The following is a 21890-nucleotide window of genomic DNA, read 5'->3' on the forward strand; positions in this document are numbered from 1 at the left end:
GACCCTGACATGCCGCGAACGGAGCATGTCCCGCTTGTGTCGTGGGACGCGCTCTGTTCGCAGCAAAGATGAAGGCCCCTGTGTACCGCGAATTGAGTGCCCCGCTCGCGGCGAAGATGGAAGGCCCCGGTGAGAGAGAGAGTGTGTGTGTGTGAGGGGGAGGGGAGGGTGAGAGAGAGCTTGGGAGGTAAGAGCGGGGGGGTGCTTGAGTATGGATTTCAGAGAGAGGGAGCCTATATGAGGGGAGGGGGTGTGGGGGAGGGGACAGAGAGCATGGGAGGTAAGAGGGGGGATGCTTGAGTGTGGGTTTCAGAGAGAGGGAGCCTATATGAGGAGATTGTGAAGGAGTGTGTATGTGTGTGAGAGGTTGGGAGCTCGTGTGTATGAAAAAGGGGTCGTGTGTATGTGAGGATGCTGGCCTGTATGAATGGATTGTGTATGTGTGAGACAGAGCCTGTGTGAAGGGGTGCATGAGCGAGAGACATGGGTAGCCTGTGTGAGGTTGTATGCATGAGAGAGAAAGGGAGCTTGTGTGGGTGTGTATGCAAGAAAGAGAGACCCTGTATGAGGGGATGTGTGTGTGTGTGTGAAAGAGTGAGGGAGCCCTGTATGAGGGTGTGCATATGTGTAATAGAGAGAGGGAGCATGTGTGTGAGAGAGGGAGGGACAGAGGGGAGCCTGTGTGAGGGGCAGTCCTGAGAACGGGGTCAAACTCTGAGACTGGCAATAGCGTGGAAGGCGTTGAGCCTAGAGATGGAGGGGAGAGATACTGGCAGGTGAAGGAGTTGGGGTCTGAGAGGGCGAAGTGGCCAGGGGAGTAGGGGAGTAGGGGAGAGCAAGTGGAAGCGACACTCTTACAGTGTATTGCTAGGGAAATTCTGTTCAAAATATTTAAAATTCTGCATCTTTAAGTAATAACTTTTTTCTGTATTAATTTAAAATGTAATTACTTAAAGACTGTCATGTAAATTATTTTGACCAATATAAAGTTTGCAGAATTTTAAGTTTTTGTGCACAAAATTTTAAATATTTTTGCGCAGAATTCCCCCAGATGTAGGATGTGCCCAGTGCTCTCCAGTCCCCATCTCAGGGTGGCCAAGATGAGCCTGAGGGTGGTATGACCCCTTGGGGGAAGATACCTCTGATGCTTCATCGGAGAATTCAGTGATCCTCCATCAGATCCTTCTTCCTCAGAGGAGCGCCGCCATTTTCTGCCAGAGGACTTAACCGGGTGGTGGCTGAAGCCATTCCTTTTCAACTTATGACGGAGGACATTGCCTCCCATAAGATGCTGGAGATCCTCCAGTTCGTGGATGCTCCGAAGAAGGTTGTAGTGGTGCCTGTTCACGAGATTTTCAGAGAAATGCTGCTTCAGTTCTGGGAACATCCCCTCTTCTGTGGCCCCGGTGCACCAGAAGGCTGATGGGGTGTAACTTGTACAGCAGACCATGGGGTTTGAGAAACGCCAACTCCCCCCACAAATTGGTGGTAGTCGAATTTGTGCTAAAGAAGGCAAAGCGGTCGAAAACCCATGCCTCAGTCCCTCCTGGCAAGGACAACAGGGCATGGGATGTTATGGGGAGGAGAGTGTTTCAAGGCTCTATGTTTGGCCCGTATCGCCTCCTACCTTTTGTATTTGACCCAATATACCGGTAATCTCTGGAAACAACTCCAGGAGGTTGCAGATAGTCTGGTGCAGCAATCTCAGGAGGTGCTTATAGCGCTTGTCCAGCAGGGCCTGGAGTGTGAGAAGTACGAAGTACAAGCTACCTATGACGTCTTTGAAACAGTGGGCCGAGTTGCAGCGGCTGGCATTTCTGTGCAGCTTCTCGCCTGGCTTTGTGCATCAGAATTGCCTTGCACCGGGGATAACCTGTTTTGTGATGAGGGCAAGGAGGAGGTCGCACAGCTGAAAGACCACCATGAGACCCTCCTGCAGTTGTTGGCCGGTGCCTCAGCTTCGCCGGCATCTTCTAAGAGATCGCAGCCCTGGCCTGGAGGGAGTCCTTTCTACAGGCCGCAGAAGTACTATCCTCCTGCCCCTCGCTCTTGGCCACAATAGGCCAGCACCAGGAATAGATCTCGGCAACAGCAAGGCCCTAGGCCTCAGCTAGCGCCCTGGGCTAGTCCCACTATGGTGTTTTGATTGGATGTGAGGGAGTATAAGCCAGTTGCCACATCAGGTACCGGAGGACCCACTGGTCGGGGGCAGACTCCAGTTCTTTCCGAAGTGTTGGCCGGCCGTGACTTCGGATCAGTGGGTTTTGTCCATCATGTCACGGGTACAGGTTGAATTTCATGGCTGTTCCGCTGGATTCTCCCCATGCCCGCAGTGGGGTCCTGTCTCACACCAAGAAGTGCTCTGAGGAGAGCTCTCAGCCCTTCTAGCGGCCAGAACGGTGGAAGCTGTCCCTTGTGAGCAGCAGGGATGGAGGTTTTACTCCCTTCATTTTCTAATTCCAAAGAAAACAGGAGTCCTCTGTCCCATTCTCGATTTGTGAGCCTTGAACAGATTTCTCAAGACAGAGAGGCTCAAGATGGTATCCTTGGGCCCCTTGATTTTCCTCTTACAAAGAGGAGACTGGCTTTGCTCCCTCGACCTAAAAGATGTGTATTCCCACATTGAGATCCTCCCCAGTCACAGGAGCTATCTTCGCTTTGTGGTAGGCCATCAACATTTTCAGTACCGCATGCTCCCATTCAGCCTGGCCTCCACGCCCTGAGTCTTCACGAAGTGTTTAGTCATGGTGGGTGCCTATCTGTGCCAGCTGAGAATCCAGGTCTTTCCATATCTGGACAACTAGCTGATCAAGAGCGGCACGCAAATGGGATTGGCGCGGTCTCTATGCTGGACTATTCGGGTGTTGGAATACCTGGGGTTTCTAATCACTACCCACAATCCAATCTCTGTCCATCATCACGGCTGGATTTCATAGGGGCCGTGTTGGACGCGACACAGGTGAAAGCCTTTTTTGCCCTATGTCCGGGCGCACGCACTGCTAAACATGGTGGAGGAGGTCCAAAATTGCCGGCAGGTCTCTGCGCGGCATACGCTGCAGCTCCTGGGGCACATGGCCGCGACAGTCCATGTCACCCCGTTTGCCCGCCTGCATATGAGTCGAGCCCAGTGGACTTTACACTCCTAATGGTGGGAGGCTACCCAGGGCCTTCAGGGCTGCATCTAGGTTTCCTCCTTTCTCAGGGCCTCCCTGGCTTGGTGGAGGTTCCCATCCAATCTGGAGCGGGGGGTGCCTTTTCAGGTGCCCCCACACCAGGTTGTGCTTACCACGGATGTATCCCACCTGGACTGGGGTGCCCATATAGATAACCTCCACACCCAAGACTGGGGACCGCTCAGGAAGCTCTGTCAGATAAACTTCTTAGAGCTGAGGGTGATCTGGAACATGCTGTGGGCCCTCCGAGATCAGCTGTCCAGCAAGGTGATCCTCATTCAGACAGACAACCAGGTGGTGATGTGGTACATAGACAAGCAGGGGAGCACCAGCTCCTTCTTCCTTTGTCAGGAAGCAGTGCAGATCTGGAGTTGGGCCCTGTCTCGGGGGATGTTACTCCGAGCAGTGTACTTGGTCGGTGCAGAAAACACCCTTGCAGACAAGCTAAGTCACACGTTCCAACCCCACGAGTGGTCCCTAAAGTAGGAGGTGGCGGACCAGGTCTTCCATCTCTGGGGAACCCTGGAAGTGGATCTGTTTGCCTCCCCCTGCAACAGGAAAGTTCCTCGGTACTGTTCCCTATCCAGGTCAGACAGCTGGCCATGGATGCCTTTGCTCTCCATTGGAGAAAGGGCCTCCTGTGTGCATACCCTCCACTTCCATTGGTGATGAATACTCTCTTGATGCGTCACCAGGACCGGAGGACCATGATCCTTGAAGCCCTTCATTGGCCGAGGCAAGTCTGGTTCCCGCTTCTGCGGGATCTCTCCCAGCGGAACCCAATCCATCTGGGAACTGCCTCAGACCTCCTCACACAGGATCAGGGCAGACTGCGCCATCCAAACCTCTGGGCCGTATCCCTCAAGGCCTGGGTGTTGAAAGGTTGATCCTGCAGCTGTTTGACCTCTCAGAGGAAGTGTCTCAGGTCCTGGTAGCCTCAAGAAGGCCTTCCACCAGGAAGTCTTATGCTTTGAAGTGGAGGAAGCTTATAATCCAAGAACTGCTAAATTACATGCTGCACCTTTTGGAGACCGGGCTTAAGACCAACTCCAGGTGCAGCTGAGTGGCATAGGTGCGTACCACCAGGTGGTGGATGGGTCGCCCATCTTGGTGCAGCCCCTTGTAGGGCAGTTCGTGCGTGGTTTGCTTCAACTGAGGCCTCCCCTAAAGGACCTTGCAGTGTCCTGAGACCGAAATGTGGTGTTTGCCAAGGTTGATGAAGCCATCTTTTGAACCACTGCGCTCCTCTGCTCTCAAGTATTTGACCTGGAAGGTCATATTCCTGATAGCGATCACGTCGGCACGCAGGGTCAGTGAACTGCATGCCCTGGTGACTTATCTGCCCTACACAAGGTTCTTCCATGACCGGGTTGTCCTGCGCACGCACCCTGAGTTCTGCCAAAGGTGCTTACTGAATTTCATCTTAACCAGTCCATTGTCCTGCCCACCTTTTGCCCTAGGCCTCATTCCAACCCAGGGGAAAGGGTGCTGCACACCCTGGATTGTAAGAGGGCCTTGGCCTTCTACCTGGACTAGTCAGCAGGCCATAGGAAAGCATCGGTAACAGAAGCAATGTTTTTGATAGCAGTCTCTTTGGCCAGGCAGATTTCAGAATTACAGGCCTTATTATGTAGAGAAACCTTTTTGCAGTTCTTAGAGTAGGCTGTGTCTATTCACATGGTTCCATCCTTTTTTCTATAGTGGTATCACAGTTTTACCTTAATCAGACAGTGTTCCTTCCCTCTTTTAGGAATGATTTGTGCCCAGAGGATAATGATCAACATCAGCGACTAGACGTGGGCAGAATTCTTCATTGGTATCTGAAGGTGACCAATGCATTTAGAAAATCAGATCACTTCTTTGTTCTTGTCAGCATTCCTATAAAAGATGAAGCAGCTTTGAAGGCTAAAATGCTGTTATTCTTAAAGTTTAGATTATCAGGCATACAGAGTGGGTTGGATCTGCAATTCAAAAGAGAATATTATCAGGTAGCTACGGTTGGTCTTGTTCTACATGATGGTTTTCCTTGGTTGGGGAGTTTTGAGTTGCTTGTTCTTGGAAGCCCCAGATTTGGGAGGATATTGGTTGAATTTTTTTTTCTTAGCTTGTTGCATTGAATACTGGCAGGCAGAGATCTGCCCAGGACCCTGTGAGGGGTGACATCAGTAAACCTGTTCTGTTTCCATCCACTAATAGAGGAGGATAAAGCCATGTATCTGGGCTAGTCTGGCCAAACTCAAGGAAATTAGCAGAGAAGGGTAACTTTCTCCTTATACATAAAGAAAATTTGGAAAAGTGGCTTTGTTTTAGTCTGTCCTGTTGCCAATTATGTATTAGAAAGCAGATAATTGACTATTTAGCCATATCACTTTAATGCCCTGCCAGTATGTTTGGGGTTTTCTTTGTTTAATTTGTCCTTTTCCTTTCACTTTCATATGCCATCAACTATAAAGTTGCTTGCAAAATTCAAGCTTTGTCCTTGGTCATGGGTCAACCACACAGCAGCATGTAGTGTCACAACAAGCCCCACTCCCTTTCCTTCCCATGCCACTCCCTAAATTTGCAAACCATTTTAAATGGAAAAAAAATGGGAGGACAATGTACATTAAGAAAGGCGAAAAATATTTTGTTATAGCAAGTAAGACTAGATGAATTCTGCCATCGCAAACAGCACTCACAATCCAGATATTGGCCTATGGGTGAAATTTATTGGGTCCTAATCACAGAATGTAATAGTGAGAACCCAGTAAACCAAAAAATAAATTCAGTCTATGCATCTGGCATTTTGTAAGTTTGGTTATCACTACCTGTGATCACAGTCAACAGACCCCCACCCATAGATAGTTTTCTGCATTATGAGTCGGGTGTGTGATTAATTAAGCTCTGGAATTCATTGCCAGAGGATGTGGATAGGATAGTTAATGTAACTGGGTTTAAAAAAGATTTGGGCAAATTCTTGGGGAAGTCCATAAATTGCTATTAGTGAGGTTGACTTAAGGAATAGCCACTACTATTACTGGCATTAATAGCATGGGATCTATATAATGTTTGGGTATTTGCTAAGTACTTGTAACTTGGATTGGCCACTGTTGGAAACAGGATGCTGGGCTCTCAGTCTGATCCAGTATGGCAACATCTTATGTTCTTATGTAAGTGTTATGGAACTTGATTTTTTTTTTTTGTTTTGTTTTGTTCATCTCTTAAAAAAAAAAAAAAAAAAAAAAGCCATTGGAATGTGCTTTGATCACATTCTCTACATACCTGGCAGGAAAAGGGGGGTTGAGACACTTGCCTGTGCCTTTTCCTTGATTTCCCCTTCTGTCCTAATTGTCTGCACTTTCTTAAAAATGCACACACCCTTTTGTCTAATTACTGGAAGCAATCGCCGCTGCCTTAGGATTCCACTCCATCTGTAAGTCAGCTGCAAAAGTTCTGGTCTAGACTGGAAACAGGTGTCCTCGATTTGGAAGCTAGACTGATTAAAGATTGCGGTCATGCCTTTAAAATAAATGTCTGTTTCCTTCTAGGAATAAGGGCTTGTGACTATTAAAAAAAAAAATGAGGAGAGACAAAAAAGGACTGATAACTTCTTCTGTAGGGTTACCCATGTAAATAGCTTAGTATGGTCCCTGCATATTTCCTGCTGGAGGTAGGGAGGATTCCAGGTGGAATCACCTCCTCTGGCAAGGGAATGCAGCTGCTTCACGGACGTTTTAAGTTGATCGGCCTGCTGCTCACTTTTTAAGTCTGTTTTTGCCCCGACTAGTTCATAATTCTTATAGAAAAGTACACTACAACAAAATAATCAACTAAAGAGATTTAGAGGTAACGTCCAAGGAGCTTCACAAGCTAAGCGACTTGCTCTGAAGAAAAAGAGGCTGGAAACCACCAGAGAAACATTTTTACGAAATGTTCTTCTTAGATGCCTTGATAGATTACTTTGTTTGTGGAGGGAAAAGGTTGGAGGGGAGGGGGAAAAGTCATCATTTAGTACATTATTTGAACTGCCTGAATATATCACCGTTGTTCTCATCCAAGAAGTGACTAATGTCCCTGCTGACTCAGTACTCTACGCAATCTGTTATCTCCATATTTTATTAATATTAGTGTTTTGGATTATGCTAATCAAATTAATGCTAATCAAATCAAGTGCTGTTTATTAAATATTCTGTAAGCAATTGAGAGCGTTAAACACGTGGTGTTTTTTTTTTCTAGTCAGATTAAATTAATTTCTTGGTACCATAGAGAGATAATGTATAAGCAGCAGGCATTTTGAAGGAGAAAGGGAGTGCTAGAAAAAGGGATCATGGCATAAGGCTGAAGAGGGAAAGACTCTGGAGTAACCAGGAAACATATTTTCTCTCTGAAAGGGTGTGTGGGGTGCCTGGAATAGCATCCCAGTGGGAAGTGGTGGAGGCAAAACCAGCATCGGCATTCAAGAAAGCTCGAGACAAATACTGAGGGTTAGTGAGGAAATGAGGGCAAAGCTGGAAGTCAGGTGGGGGTCTGCAGTATTGCAGCAGGAGGAAAATATGAGCAGGGCTGATGGTCCTTGGCAGTCTCAGTCTACCAACGTAATCTGTTTTTCCAAAAGAAAAAGGACAAATTAAACAAAGAAAAACCCCAACATACTGGGAGGACATTTAAGTTATATGGCTAAGTAGTCACTTAACTGCTTTCTAATACATGATTGCCAACAGGATAATACAAGTTAGAAGATTGGTGATCTGTTTAAAAAAGCTTACATTATACCATGGGGCAGCAGAACTTTAATGGATAGCAATGTAAGTTTTCTAAACAGATCTCCAATCTTCTAATGTCAGGAAAATGATGTTCCTGATGTTAGAAGTGGCATGAAGGAGTAGCCTAGTGGTTAGAGCAGTGGGCTATGAACCAGGGATACCAGGATTCAAATTCTACTGCCATCCCTTGTAACCCTGGTCAAGTCACTCTACTCTCCGTTGCCTCAGTTGCAAACATAGGGCCTTATTTATCAAGGTATTTTCCCATAGACACAGAATGAGAGACGAGCTTTAGTGAATCAGGCAGTTCCTCTGTACCCTGGCAGACCAATCCCCATGAGTGGGTTATGCACCTCTACCAGCAGATGGAGACGAAGTAAAAACTGGCATCACGGATATATAGCCCTGCCCTGACATCAGCCCACCAGTATTCTCTGTCTCCAGCAGATGGTGGACATGCATTTCCCTACTGGGGATTGCCTGTGGAAAAAAAAAAAAAGAAAACAATGGATGATTTCTGAAGAGACGAGCAATTGGATAACACCGCTTGCCTCCTGAGGTGATACTGATGGGACCCTCCCTCAATTGAGAGCCTTGAGTCTGGTAGCCTGGTTCTGGTGTGAAATAAAAATTTAAAAAGCGGTTGCAGGCTGAGAGAGGCTCAGCAGTGAAGGCTTTCACCCTCTTCCCCCCCCCCCCATAACCAGAGACGCGTTCCTGCTTGCAGCCAGGGCGGGCTGAGCTCAGGTAAAACGAGAAGATTTTTATTTTCCAGAGAGCAGTTTTAGTGAGTCTCTCCTCATTCTTACCGGGTCTCCTTCTCGGCATTGGTGTTTGGCACCCCCACTCACATCTCTGGGGAGTTTAGTGAGGTATAAGTGACAGCGCAGGCTTTGCAGGTTGAGCAGCCTTTTTGGCTAGACCCCGCTTCCAGGCTTCCTTTCACTGGCCGCATGGTATGCCACAATGGTCCTTCTTGTGCGCATACTTGGGTGGCCTATCGGTGTGCACATTTTGCAGTGTATGCATTGTGTATGTATATTTGCACACAATTAAAGGTGTAGCTGAGTGCGTGTTTTGTGCATGGTCCTGAGTGCGTGTAGTGCAACGTGTAGCTGTGTGTGTAGTTATGTGCGAACCTAGCCGCGTAATTGTCCACTGCATGTGTATTCAGCAAGTATCTTTCTGAGTTCACAACATGCCTTGGGGCCAGCGCCAAAGAAGACTAAGTGCTTGCTATCTGTGCTGCATGTTATATAAGGGTGTTACAGCCAAGGCCTTCTGCGAATCTGTGTCAACGCTACCTATATGCTCAAGGTGACTTGCCTTCTACTGATTTGCCGATGTTAGTCCAACCCTTCAATCTGAGGAGAGGGACTTAAGGTGACTCTCAAGGGTGTCCCCTTCTTCAGTTGTTAATCTTACAGAGATGTCCTCCACAGAGTCTTGCTCCCAGGACATCAGGTTTGGACTTAGGGGGCCTTGTATGGAACCATCTTCCTTTTACCAGGTGGAATTTTTTCCAGGGACTACAGCCTTCTGCAGGGGCATCCTGCAGAGATGGTAATGCTTCCTAAATCGGAGTTGCATGGTCGAACCCTCCTGTTTCTGCCACTGTATGCAAATGCCGTGGTTGCATCAATCACTGACTATGTTCGAGTGGAAATGGATCAGGTCGACACTGATGATGATTTGAATTGCTTCACTTTTGAGGACAGGGAAAATCCCCCAGATTTAGAGCCACATAGAACTCTTCTCTGTTTCTTTTATAGAGATGAGTTGCTGGTTCTGTTTTCAAAGAGCCTGAAGATGCTTGGGGAGGCTGGGAGTGTCCCTTTGGATGTGCAGAAGAAGGATTCCATATTGGTCACCCTCTGCAAGGCTTCATGTTTCTTTCTGCTCCGGGATGGGATTCAAAAGTTAATTAACCTTGAATGGAGTGCGCCAGAGACACATTTTAAAGGAGGACACTCCTCGTCTGGTTTGTATCCCTTGGATATGCAGGCCGGAGAGCAGTTGCATTTCCCAAAGATGGATGCCTTGGTGTGTTCTGTCACTAAACGACCCAACATATCTGTTGCAGGAGGTGCAGCTGTATGGCATGCTAAGGACAGAAGGATCGAAGCTATCCTTAGGCAAGCCTTTGAGGCCATGGCAATGAATTTACAAATCGCTACGGCTTGTTCCTGGTGGCTCAGGTTACTCTGCATCTCTCTCGGGAGTCTGGGGGTACCAATTTCGGATGGAGAAGCAGTAATAGAACCTGAGACGGCCTTTTTAGCTGAGTGGGCTCTGACCTTGTTCGCACTACCGCCAGAGGAGTTGCTTCTGTTATAGTGGCTAGATGTCACCTGTGGCTGTGCAGTTGGTCAGCAGACACTGTTTCTAGGTTTAATCTCACCAAACTGACTTTAAGGGTACTCCTTTGTTCGGCGGTGAGTTGGAAAAGGTGGCAAAAAAAACAAGGGGAAGCTCAAGTCCCCCATTTGCCAGAGGATCCGAAGCCGGCTTCACTGCCTTTTTCCAGCCACTTATCTGCTCTGGAGATTTCAGGCGATTTCAGCCTTATTAGAGAGCTTCCTCTGAGACCCTGTTCCTTCGATAGGTCTCAGTTCTTTCACCCAAAAGGCTCTGGACGGATGTGGGCTCCGAGGGCGCAGCCCCCTCGCTCTTCCCAAAGAAGGTTTGCGAACTCTCCTGCTTGTGCGGGAAATTGGCGACCGCCTCTTTCTCTTTTCTCAGAAGTGGGCCCACATTGCATTGGATCAGTGGGTCCTAAAAGTGGATCGGGATGGCTGTGCTCTGGAGTTTCTTCACATTTCCCCCAGATGCTTTCATGATTTCACCATCCACTGCTACCCTCAGAAGAGGGTAGCAGTGGAATCTACATTGAGAAGACTAGAGGTCTGAAGGATGTAATTCCTATTCCCAAATCACAGCAAGATATGGACCGCTATTCCATCCATTTTGTTGTACTGAAGGAGGAGTCGGTCATTATTTGTGAGGCACCCATTTCCAAACGGAGACAATGTGGTTTGTTATAATGGCGATGTAATCAAGGGGATGTCTCTGGCTCTGACAGAGGCATATCTGCATATTTCTATTCATCTGGAACATCGACCATTTCGTGGGGATTGGTCTGCCCTTCTTAGAGGAAAGAAAATGATCAGATAAGTTGTAATTTTTCCTAAGATTGTAAGCCCTTTGGGAATAGGGAACTACCTGCAATCCCTGAATGTAATCTGCTTTGAAGTGTCAAAACAGAATATAATTTTAAAAAAATTAATTACATTATATATCTGCGGTATTTTAAATGTCTTTATCATATTTCCCCTCTCCCATTGCTCTTGGGCACCAAGATCAGAAAACACACCATTTGTGTAGTGCTCTCATTTGCCTACAGCATATTTGATAAACAGCTCTTGATGTGATTACCATTAATTTCAAAGATTCATGTCCTGCCAAACAAAACACTGGATTATTAGTGGTGTTTGCGATTTGCAGAATTCATATCGTCATCTTGCACCAAAAAATGAAGTTGCTCTTTGGCATCAGTGTTGTGATAAGTACAGTAGTTACATTTTTTTTCTGGTTCTGTTTGAGGTTAAATGCTGAAAGTGCTGGAGTGAATAGAGCAGAACTACAGTAGAAACATTTAAAGGAACCCTGAATACAATATCTGGGAATGTGCTGTCCAGTGGTCTACGAGTTTGTTCAAAAGCTCATCCTATTTCTAGACGTGTCTTTCTGTACTCCTGTAAAAGAAGATCCTTCGCCTAGCCTTTCATGCACAATAACCTACCCTCAGAAGGTATGCATGCCATCAAGAAAGAAGATTAGAGGTAGATTCATTTGGTAGATGGATTGTACTTAGGCTGTAAGCACCTTTGGGATAGGGACCTACAGCCTTCTGTGCTAGTATTTTTTGTTAAGTTACAAACTTCGTCTAACTCTTTCCTGATGTGCTGCAGAACCCTGTGCTTGCACGTCTTGATCATGTGAGTAGCAGTAGGGCAGTTCTTGCCGCTCACCAGCAGAGGTCCTTGTTTGTCCTCTTGGACACTCTGGTTAGTCCTCCCAGCTGTATGGCCTGTACATCCTACTGTGGCCATCTTGTTCTTGTGTGGACCCTGTTATATTCCAGCCTCACAGTATGTATTCTGCCAGAATTTGGTCCTACACTTGGTCTAGAGCACAGTTATAACGTTCAGTTCAAGTCTTGCTCTCTGACTCTGGTCCTTTGGCCCTAGTTTGTGACCTTACTTAGGTCCAACTCTTGGACTTACATATCCTGCATTCCTGTTTTTGTTTTAGCTTGTTCCTGTGTCCCTGTGCTCTGAGTATCCTGAGTTTCTGTGCTGTTTCAGTGGGCATCTTCTTATGCCTGAGGTCCTGCAGCAGTTTGGCCTTGCTTCTGTGGGTACCTTTTATGCTCCAGGTGTGCATTTCTGTGTTCTTGGCTTAATGTGTTTTTTGCTCCTGCTGTCCAAGTTCTGATGGTGACCAGCACCTAAGGACTCAACCTGAGGGAAAGGAGGCCAATACAGGCAGAAGACACCCAGTTCCTGCTCCTATTCAAGCCCGTCTTGCCTGTGTTCAGCCCACTCCTGATTTTGAGGTCATAACGCCAGTCAGCACTATGCCATCACAGATAGTGATTTTTAAAAAGGTTTTATCAAGGTAAAAATATACTATCAGGCATCTTATGAGTATTGTGAGCTGTATGTACTTGCTAAATATTATATCTTACAATTTGGCTCACTAAGAAATATATAAAGTCATTTATTTGAGCAACCGTTAAATATTTCTTTGTCTTCAGAGATTTGAATGCTGCTCTAATACTGGAATTGAATGATGCAATGTATTATCTGTAGCTTTAGTATCATAAACATGCTCTAGCATTACTCAGACTAAAAAAGATAGAATAGAAATTAACATTAACAAGGATAGTCCATGCATTCTTGATGTTTGTATTGGAAAGTAGGAATGTCTGTCAGGCATAAATCATCTCCTGATTTGTGAAATCAGAGGGTAAGATGCTCAGACATCCTTTCTCAGAAGGGTAAAGGTCACTGCTAATAAAATGCAGGTGTTAGTGCTTGTGGCTACAACACCTGTGTCAAATTAACTTGCAGTGGTGTTATTTTATTTAATTTGTGGATAACTCTGCAGAGAATCAGACCATATCTTAGTGCTGCTTACTAAAACTACAATCTGTCTTGTGTCAGCTAGTAAAAGAAAATTCAAATAATGCTTGCATATATATATATATATATATATTTAAATTTTGGTGTCCATTTTTTTTTAAAGAGTTGCTTTCTTGTGTCCTGCATGTTAAGTGCAGACTATTTTCTTCCAAGGAGCAGTAGGCATAGGGTAACTGATTAAGTTGGTGCATCAGAAAATTGACTGGCTTAAAAAAACAAATTAAATGCATGCTAATAATGTAAATGAGAAGTTGATCACCTACTACAAAAATGTGCTGTTTTGCAGCCATGTGGTTATTTATTTATTTATTTATTTATTTATTTATTTAAAGACTTTTATATACCGAAGATCATGTACTGGTACATATCGCTTCGGTTTACATATAACCAGATTGTTAATTACCATGGATATGGTGTACATAGAACAAAGATTAATAATCAGAAATCAATAAACAGTAAACATGATGCATAGAAACAAACAGTAAACATAATGCATATAACAATAAATAATAATAATAAAGAATAAATAAGAGGTAAACAGTAGGTGTAACTGTGTGGAAATAGAGAACTATTTAAACTGGTGGAATTGGATAAAAACTCGAACGTAGGATGTTAGGAGTAATATGTGATTACAAGTATTAGGTGAGAAAAGTACAGTTTCAATGTGGGCCTTTCAGGAAAGCAAAATACTTTAAGTGAAGGTTATGAGAGAGATACCACCGGGGGGGGGGGGGAGGCTATGCTATGACCCTGCATCACATACGGGCTGATTCAGTAAAGTCCGCGGGAGAGCGGGCAAACACTCGCTCTCCCGGCATGCGCACAGGCCACTCGCCTGTGCGCGCGATTCAGTATTTAAATGAGGCCCGGTGGTAGAAGCGTCCCTAGCGCTTCCTTTTGGCCCGGAGCGGCGGCTGTCAGCGGGTTTGAAGGTCGACGCTCAATTTTGCCGGCGTCAGTTCTCGAGCCCGCTGACAGCCACGGGCTCGGAAACCGGACGCCGGCAAAATTGAGCGTCCGGTTATCGAACAGACAGCCGCCGGCCCATTTAAAATTTTTTTTTCTTTTCTTTTTTTTTTTTTTTAAGTCGGAGGTCCTCTCTACACACAATTTCAAATTATGCATTTATAATAAAAGATTTTACATGAAACAGGACACTCAGAGTACAGTCTTTTGAAATAAAAATATCACAACAGCATGTATATTATATTTACATGCAGTGCTGTGGTGTCAACCAGAAACCTTTTATAAAAGCCAAAAAGACCCTTGGAACACATGGTATTAGGACTGTTGTAACGCATGTTGGGTGTGGGCTTGGTCCTCAGAAAGCCATGAGCAAACTAAATTACAATTATAACATAATAAACCTCCCATTCCAAAACAGCACTAACTGCCAGCACTCAAACAGTTACTACCCTATGAAAAGGTGACCCTGTAAAAATTATACCAATCCCTAAAACACCAGTATACCTCCTATAAAGAAAACAGAGCAAACCAAACTTCTACGGATCCTTACATTAAAACAACACATTAGCAGAATATTTAACCTCAATCACAAATGCAGAACCCAGACAAACCCTCGCCAGATATAGAATAAAGTGACCATAGAGTATAAATGGAAACGTACAGACATAAACTGAATTGGAAACCTCAGTATGTAGTGCACATATGGAAAAACTAAAGCATCATCCTTTCTCAGAAATCATCAAACAATAAAATCAAGAAATATAAAGCATCAATCATAATAGTGAAACCATACAAATAAAAAGAAGTAATATTTCAAAACAGCAGATGAACAGAATAACATTCAATAATTAAAATCTCATATATTTTTTAAAATTTCCCAAACATCAATACAATATTTCAAATATTGCACACATCAAATAACACCTGATTAATTAAAATCAAGAATGATGAAAAAAAATCACTCACTCTCCATACCTGGGAACTTTTGACTTTGGTCGTAGAGTAGTGGGAGGTGAAGGGAGGTGCACAAACTTTCTCCAACCTCATATATACACACAAATTCATCCTCATGCTCACACTGACACACATAAACACTCTTTCAAAACTCACACACGTTCAGACATACACAAAGCTGGCTGGGTCCCTCTTTCTCAGTCTCACACACACACACACGCACTGGCTCACTCTCGGGAACACACATGCTGGCTCCACTCCCTCTCTTGCACACAGACATACGCTGGCTCCATTTCCCCTCATCCATACGCACACAGGCTGGTTTCATTTCCTCTCTTTCATATATACACTCGCATGCGGATTCCACTCCCTGTCTTCCACACATGCTGGCTCCACTCCCTCTCCTCCATGCACACACATGCTAGCTCCACTCCCTCTCCTCCATACACTCACACCCTGGCTCCACTCCCTCTCCTCCATACACTCACACGCTGGCTCCACTCCCTCTTCTCCATACACACACACACATACAAGTTGGCTTCATTCCCTCTCCTTCATACATACATGTACACGCTGGTTCCGCTCCCTCTCCTTCACACACTCACATACACACATGCTGGCTCTGTCTCTAGCTCAAGTCCCTCTCCTTCATTTAGGTCGCAGGTCTCCTCCACCTCTGCCATCGCCCGGGATAGGCGCCCCTGATGGCCATGGAACCTTTTCTTCTTTGGGTGGGATGGGATCTCCTGCCCCCTTGGTGCCCCCCTACAACCTGGTGCCTGGGGGCCTTGACCCCCCTCACTATGCCAATGTCCTTGGTGGGTCCAGCAGCAGGAGCCACTAGCAACATGCTCTCCCTCTATTCTGGGAGAGCAACAGGGAGGCGGTAACATTTATTTATTTATTTATTTTTAAAAAGGACTTGCAACACAGTATTTTCCTTAGACTGCTTCCTAGTCACCTATGGTGCTGTGCCAGATTTGGACTCAGGGAGGTCTGATGTGATCACTGTCCCCTCTCCTTCCCTCTGCTTGCTCCCGGTAAGGCTATAAAAAGAGGGTTTCTCATGGTGGTTCAGTGTGTAAGCCGGTGCATTCTGTCTGATTTGTGAGTAGGCGGGTGCCATTCGTGGAGGGTCAGCATCCTGTTGAGTGCAAAACTGGGTAGATTCCCCAGATCGAGCCCTGGCCCCTTATGGTGGAAGGCAGCACTATAGTCGGCATTCCCATTTTGGCCTTATCAGCAGACTTTTATCGCTGCTTCATGCCAAAAATAAATAATAAATTAAGCAGGCCGGGCCCTTTAATTCCATCTTCCCTACGATAGCAAACAGCAAAGTTCTGTGCGGGCTGCATATTTTCCCATTAGGCACAGCAGAGCCTGCGCAGCCCCATTTCTCTATGGACTTATTATTTCAGCAGGTGACCTCACAGGTATGTTGGAGCTCCCCTCTCCTGACCTCTCTGATAGCTGAGCAATGGAAGAAACAGCCTGCAGAAATGGCTCTCATCCCCTCTACACAAATGAAGCTTCCCAGAGGGTTTTCAAGGCTAAATTAGGCTTGTGAAGCTGTAAATTGCTGAAGCTTGTTTTATAAAAGAAAAAAAATCCCAGGGAGATCCTGCTTTTGGATTTCTCTTCAAATCTTTCTTGCCCTTAATCATGTCCCCGTACAGTTATCTTTGGCATCATTTGGGATGCTAGAGCACTTCACTGGCTGGGACAATCCTAGGGAATTGGCTGGATAAGAGAAGGAGGAGATAGCTGATTCAGTGGACAGGAATTGCTTCCTCAGAAGGGGATAATGCTTCACTGGAGACGCTGTTCAGGAGAGAGAAGCTGGTGACCCCTGGCAGCTCTTGGATAAGCAATGAGAAGCAGTAATATGTAGGAGAATCCTTTTATCCTGGGGGCCCTTACGCCCCCCTCTCCAAGGGTTTCCCATTACTTGTGACTGTTGGAGAATAGGATCTTCTCAGTAGGAGACACCTGTTCCAGCTTTAAGGTGGCCAAGACGATGAGGAGCCTATGTTCCCTTCCCAGAGAAGAAAAGGATATGTGGTGGATCACCTAGGGGGTGTTGTCTCATCTTTTGAAGACCACAATCTGTGGATGGAAGTACAACATTCAAGATTCCCCATGATAGAAAGATCGAGTCTCTACTTAAACAATATTTCTTTTTTCAACAGTCTGTCTCCCCAGGCAGCTATGTACAATGGCTTTGTGACTCGAGTCTTCCTGCGTTGGGTCCAGCATCCCTAAGAGGTGGACCATGATAATCTTCCCCACAAATAATAGTATGCTGTAAATCCTAGAAGGATTCACAGCTGATGAGTCTCGCACAGTGGAGATAAGTGATATTAGGAGTGCCTTCGTTCAGATCCTCCAGGCCAGTTTAGGTAGGGGCCACAGTGTTTACAGCTGTGCCTCTCAGGAGCTCCCTCATAGAGTGATGGCCATTGCAGTCTCAAACGTTTGCCCCAGTTTTACCCTCTCTTGAAGTCCGATGTAATGAGCCGCACTGACCCTACTTTGGCTTTTAACTCCTGTTTCAGGACGGGTTTTTTGGGCGCTAATCTAACCTCTGTATGTAGTGAGGTTTTAGCGCCACAAAAACCCACACTAAAATACCCGTTTGCAAGATTTGCACAACTCATGCTAATTGCAGGATAATAAGCCTTAGTAGCTATTACTTTCCAATATAAGGAGGTGCGCTAATTGGGGGGCTGCCTAGCATGCCTCCTTTTACCATGGGAAATTTAACTCCTAGTCAGAGGGAGGGGTTAAACCCTGTGGTAAAGTGGAGGGCACCCAAAGCCCATTCAGGTGAACCAGGTCAGGTGGGGCGGCCAGGTGAGTCCTCCCTCCCCTCCGAAGTATCCCTAATCATCAAACCTTAAAAAAAATAAGTCAGGGAACGATCAGGTCCAGTCCAGTAAATTCTCCTTTGCCTCCCAGCCCCCTCCCTCTTACCTTTAAAAAAAAAAAAAAAAAAAAAAAAATCCATCCCAGCAGAACGCCCACTTCTACAATCCGCACCTACCTATTAACAGAGGGGAGCCCTCCAAATCCCAACACCATCACCCCACCCCCAGGAACCCCAGCCGGAGAAGACCTTACCTCCTCCAGCAGGACTGGTCCCTCCACTGTCACATGTCCGTGAAAAGACCAATCCCCTTTCAGAATTCTGAAAGGACAGCCTTCTGAAAGGGGATTGGTCCTTTCACTGACAGTGGAGGAATCCATCGGCAGACAGAAAAAGAGTGAATAAATTAATATTAGGTGTCAGGCACTTAATTTATTCACTCAGACCACTTACATTGTCTTATTTTTTATTTTAGTCAGCTATGTATGTTTATTGTAACCTGCTATGGAGCAATGGTCATTCCTGCCCGTGCTATTGGGGTGGTTCAAGAGGATGTTTTGCTGACGGAGGAGGTCCAGCTGTCTGGGGCAGTTCAGAGCCGTGCAGTGCTTCTGATTTCTCATTTCTTCTCTACCTAAGAACATAAGAAATTGCCATGCTGGGTCAGACCAAGGGTCCATCAAGCCCAGCATCCTGTTTCCAACAGAGGCCAAACCAGGCCACAAGAACCTGCCAATTACCCAAACACTAAGAAGATCCCATTCCACTGATGCAATTAATAGCAGTGGCTATTCCCTAAGTAAATTTGATTATTAGCCGTTAATGGACTTCTCCTCCAAGAACTTATCCAAACCTTTTTTGAACCCAGCTACACTAACTGCATTAACCACATCCTCTGGCAACAAATTCCAGAGCTTTATTGTGCATTGAGTGAAAAAGAATTTTCTCCGATTAGTCTTAAATGTGCTACTTTCTAACTTCATGGAATGCCCCCTAGTCCTTCTATTATTCGAAAGTGTAAATAACCGATTCACATCTACTCGTTCAAGTCCTCTCATGATCTTAAAGACCTCTATCATATCCCCCCTCAGCCGTCTCTTATCCAAGCTGAACAGCCCTAACCTCTTCAGCCTTTCCTCATAGGGAAGCTGTTCCATCCCCTTTATCATTTTGGTTGCCTTTCTCTATACCTTCTCCATTGCAACTACATCTTTTTTGAGATGCGGCGACCAGAATTGTACACAGTATTATTCCAGGTGCGGTCTCACCATGGAGTGATACAGAGGCATTATGACATTTTCTGTTTTATTAACCATTCCCTTCCTAATAATTCCTAACATTCTGTTTGCTTTTTTGACTGCTGCAGCACACTGAGCCGACAATTTTAAAGTATTATCCACTGCAAAGGGTGCGGCGCCTCTGGAAGCTGGGGCTGTGGACATCAATCCCTGGATCGCTTGCGGTGACTTCTGGACCCCTCTCCTGGGGGATGCTGGGAGCAGTATGCAGATGAGCCTTCCGGTCTTCCTCTGACTGAGCACGCCGAGAAAAAGAGGCAATGCAGGCCTTGGGCCTCTGCACTGCGTGCTCGAGAGGCTGAGAGGGCCGACTGCACTGCGTGCTGAGAGGCTGAGTGTCATCCCCCCACTCCTGTGGTCCCGAACTCAGTCGGTCAGTCCTTGCATGTCTCCAATTTGACAGGGGTGTCTGCGTACCTCTCATTTTCTATTCTATGTCCCACCACATGGAACTCCCAACATTCGCTTCACGCAAGACAGCAAATTGTTTAAAAAACTTTGAAAAACGTATCTGTTCAGCAAAGCATTTCTCATCCCAGGCTGATATTATCTTGCGTGTTTGAGCTGGAGTTGATTTTTGTTTTGTTGACCAATTGACCAGCTACTTCATCCCTGCAAGCCCGATGGTTTCTTTGATAGTTTTGGTTTTTTTACTTTCGTTGTCTAAAATAAAAAATAAATCAGCTGTGTATGTTTTATTGTAACCTGCTCTAAATGTTTTGGAAGGGCGGGTAAGAAAACCTTTCTAAACAAATAAAGGGACAGGTACCTTGTTCCTCAGCATTCCCTGATAGGTAGAGAGGGCCTCAGTGTGGTGTGTGAATAGGGAGGGAGGAATGGAGTAATTGCTAAACAGCTGGGAAGCATGGTCACGTGTTGGCTGTTTGAAAGAATGGTAGATAGAAAGTGCATGTTTAAACTGCATGGACCATTACAAAATATATGACTTACAGGGAGCCTCTAAGCAGCTGGAGAAACCTGCAAGCAGTCACAAAGCTATCCTGCATGTATTGCTGCTCACAGATTCCCACAGGAACTTGCTGTCCGTGCCTAGTCTTCACTGTACAGAACTTAAAGCTGGTAGTGGTCTGTTTTCTCTGTGTATAGTCCCTTTCTAATGTCTGGAATAATACAACTATTTTTTATTATTATTTTAACACTGTGGGCCCCAACTAATAATAAAGGAGTTGAATTTTCTGAAATGGCAGTAAACAGAAAGTTTTGTGTTCTGCAAACCTGTAGGTAGATACAATTGATGCAAGTCCCACTGTCGCTCCTTGTGACCTTGGGCAAGTCACTTTACCCTCCATTGCCTCAGGTGCAAAACTTAGATTGTAAGCCCTCTGGTGATAGGGAAATACCTACAGAACCTGAATGTAAACCGATGTGGTATCTCGGATCGAATGTCGGTATATAAAAATAATAAATAAATAAATATGGCCCACTTGCATTATTAGTTAGCTGTCTATTACATCAAAGTCTGAGCTGAGAGGTTGAGCAGCAATCAGTTTCTTGAGTTTTCATGTCTTGAGTTTTTATATGAAACTGCTGTGCATGCAGATACCTCTGTTATGCTGTATTACTTTTTTTTTTCACTCTGCTCTCATTATCTTTTCTTTCAGCCCTTCAGCATGCCATTGAGTTGGCCAAAGAAATCTCTGCCTTTCCGCAAAAGTGCATGAATGTGGACAGAGCATCTGCCTACCACAGCACCTTTGATGCCTGCTCCTTCACAGAAGCCATGCAGTATGAGACTGAAAACAGCATACCCGTACTTATGGAAGAGTCAGTCCCTGGTGCCAAGAGGTTCTCCTCGGGCGAGGGACGGGGTGCAAAGTTATAAGACAGATTGGATGGCTCCGTGGCTTTGCACATCAAGTGTGCCTTTTGAATCCAGCCAAGATTGATAATGACAAAAAGTGACTGAATTCTGTAAGTTGTTTTTGGTAGCCAGTGTGAAAAGGGGTTCTCAGTGTAGAGATATCCATATCACCAACATCTACCCCAAGTTGGCACTCACCAGCAAAGAGTCCATACGTGAGTTAAGATACATTGGCCAAGGAATCTACACTGCTGCTATCTGTCTTGTCTTGTTCTGAGGATAAAGTGCAGATCAACTTGCCTGTGTCAAGTCAACCAAATTAAAAAGTCTACTCATAGGGGTTTAGTTCTGGCATGTAATAAATAAATGTGTGTCTGTGTGTGTGTGTCTACTATCTATGTATTGCTTAACTGCTTTGCTATTAGGTTTCTTTGTTGTACTGAGAACTTGATTTTCAAAATTAAAAAAAAATATATCTTTAAATCCCACCCCTGCAATGACACACATACATCATCTATGTGTGTCTGTGTGTGTATAAAGGACTTAATTGATAGATAAAAAGGAAGTGGGAGGAGGGGTCCAGGCCAGGTGTAACATGCGATTACGGTGTGGCCAGCACTGGTTGTGAACTCTTATCTCCCACACCCACAATCTTGAACATACTCTTCCTCTTCCTTAGCCTAGTGATCCTCTATCCTCAGCCCCCACCAGTGGTCAACCCCTGGCTGTTCTTCACCCACCTGAAATGATTTCCTTCACTTCCTCAAGTCCTGGAAAAAAAGGTAGCTGAACACCATTTTAGATTCTTTCAGAAATTAAGCCATGGGTAACCAATACAAAAAGGCATTACATGAGCACAAGT

The 21890-nt window shown here is 45.5% G+C and overlaps 1 protein-coding gene across 5 annotated transcripts in view; it reads left to right on the forward strand.

Moving 5' to 3' along the window:
- Window positions 1-21516, forward strand: part of LOC115085060 (mevalonyl-coenzyme A hydratase sidH-like) — a 78391-nt gene extending 56875 nt beyond the window's left edge. For all 5 annotated transcript variants that reach the window (XM_029590625.1, XM_029590624.1, XM_029590623.1 and 2 more), the window contains exon 6: window positions 20829-21516. In XM_029590625.1, the coding sequence (XP_029446485.1) occupies window positions 20829-21049 (221 nt within the window). In that variant the 3' untranslated portion in view covers window positions 21050-21516. The remainder of the gene's footprint in view (window positions 1-20828) is intronic.
- The last annotated feature ends 374 nt before the right edge of the window (window positions 21517-21890 follow it).

The sequence above is a fragment of the Rhinatrema bivittatum genome, chromosome 2 (assembly GCF_901001135.1).
Source record: "Rhinatrema bivittatum chromosome 2, aRhiBiv1.1, whole genome shotgun sequence".
NCBI classification, from domain to species: Eukaryota; Metazoa; Chordata; class Amphibia; order Gymnophiona; family Rhinatrematidae; genus Rhinatrema; species Rhinatrema bivittatum.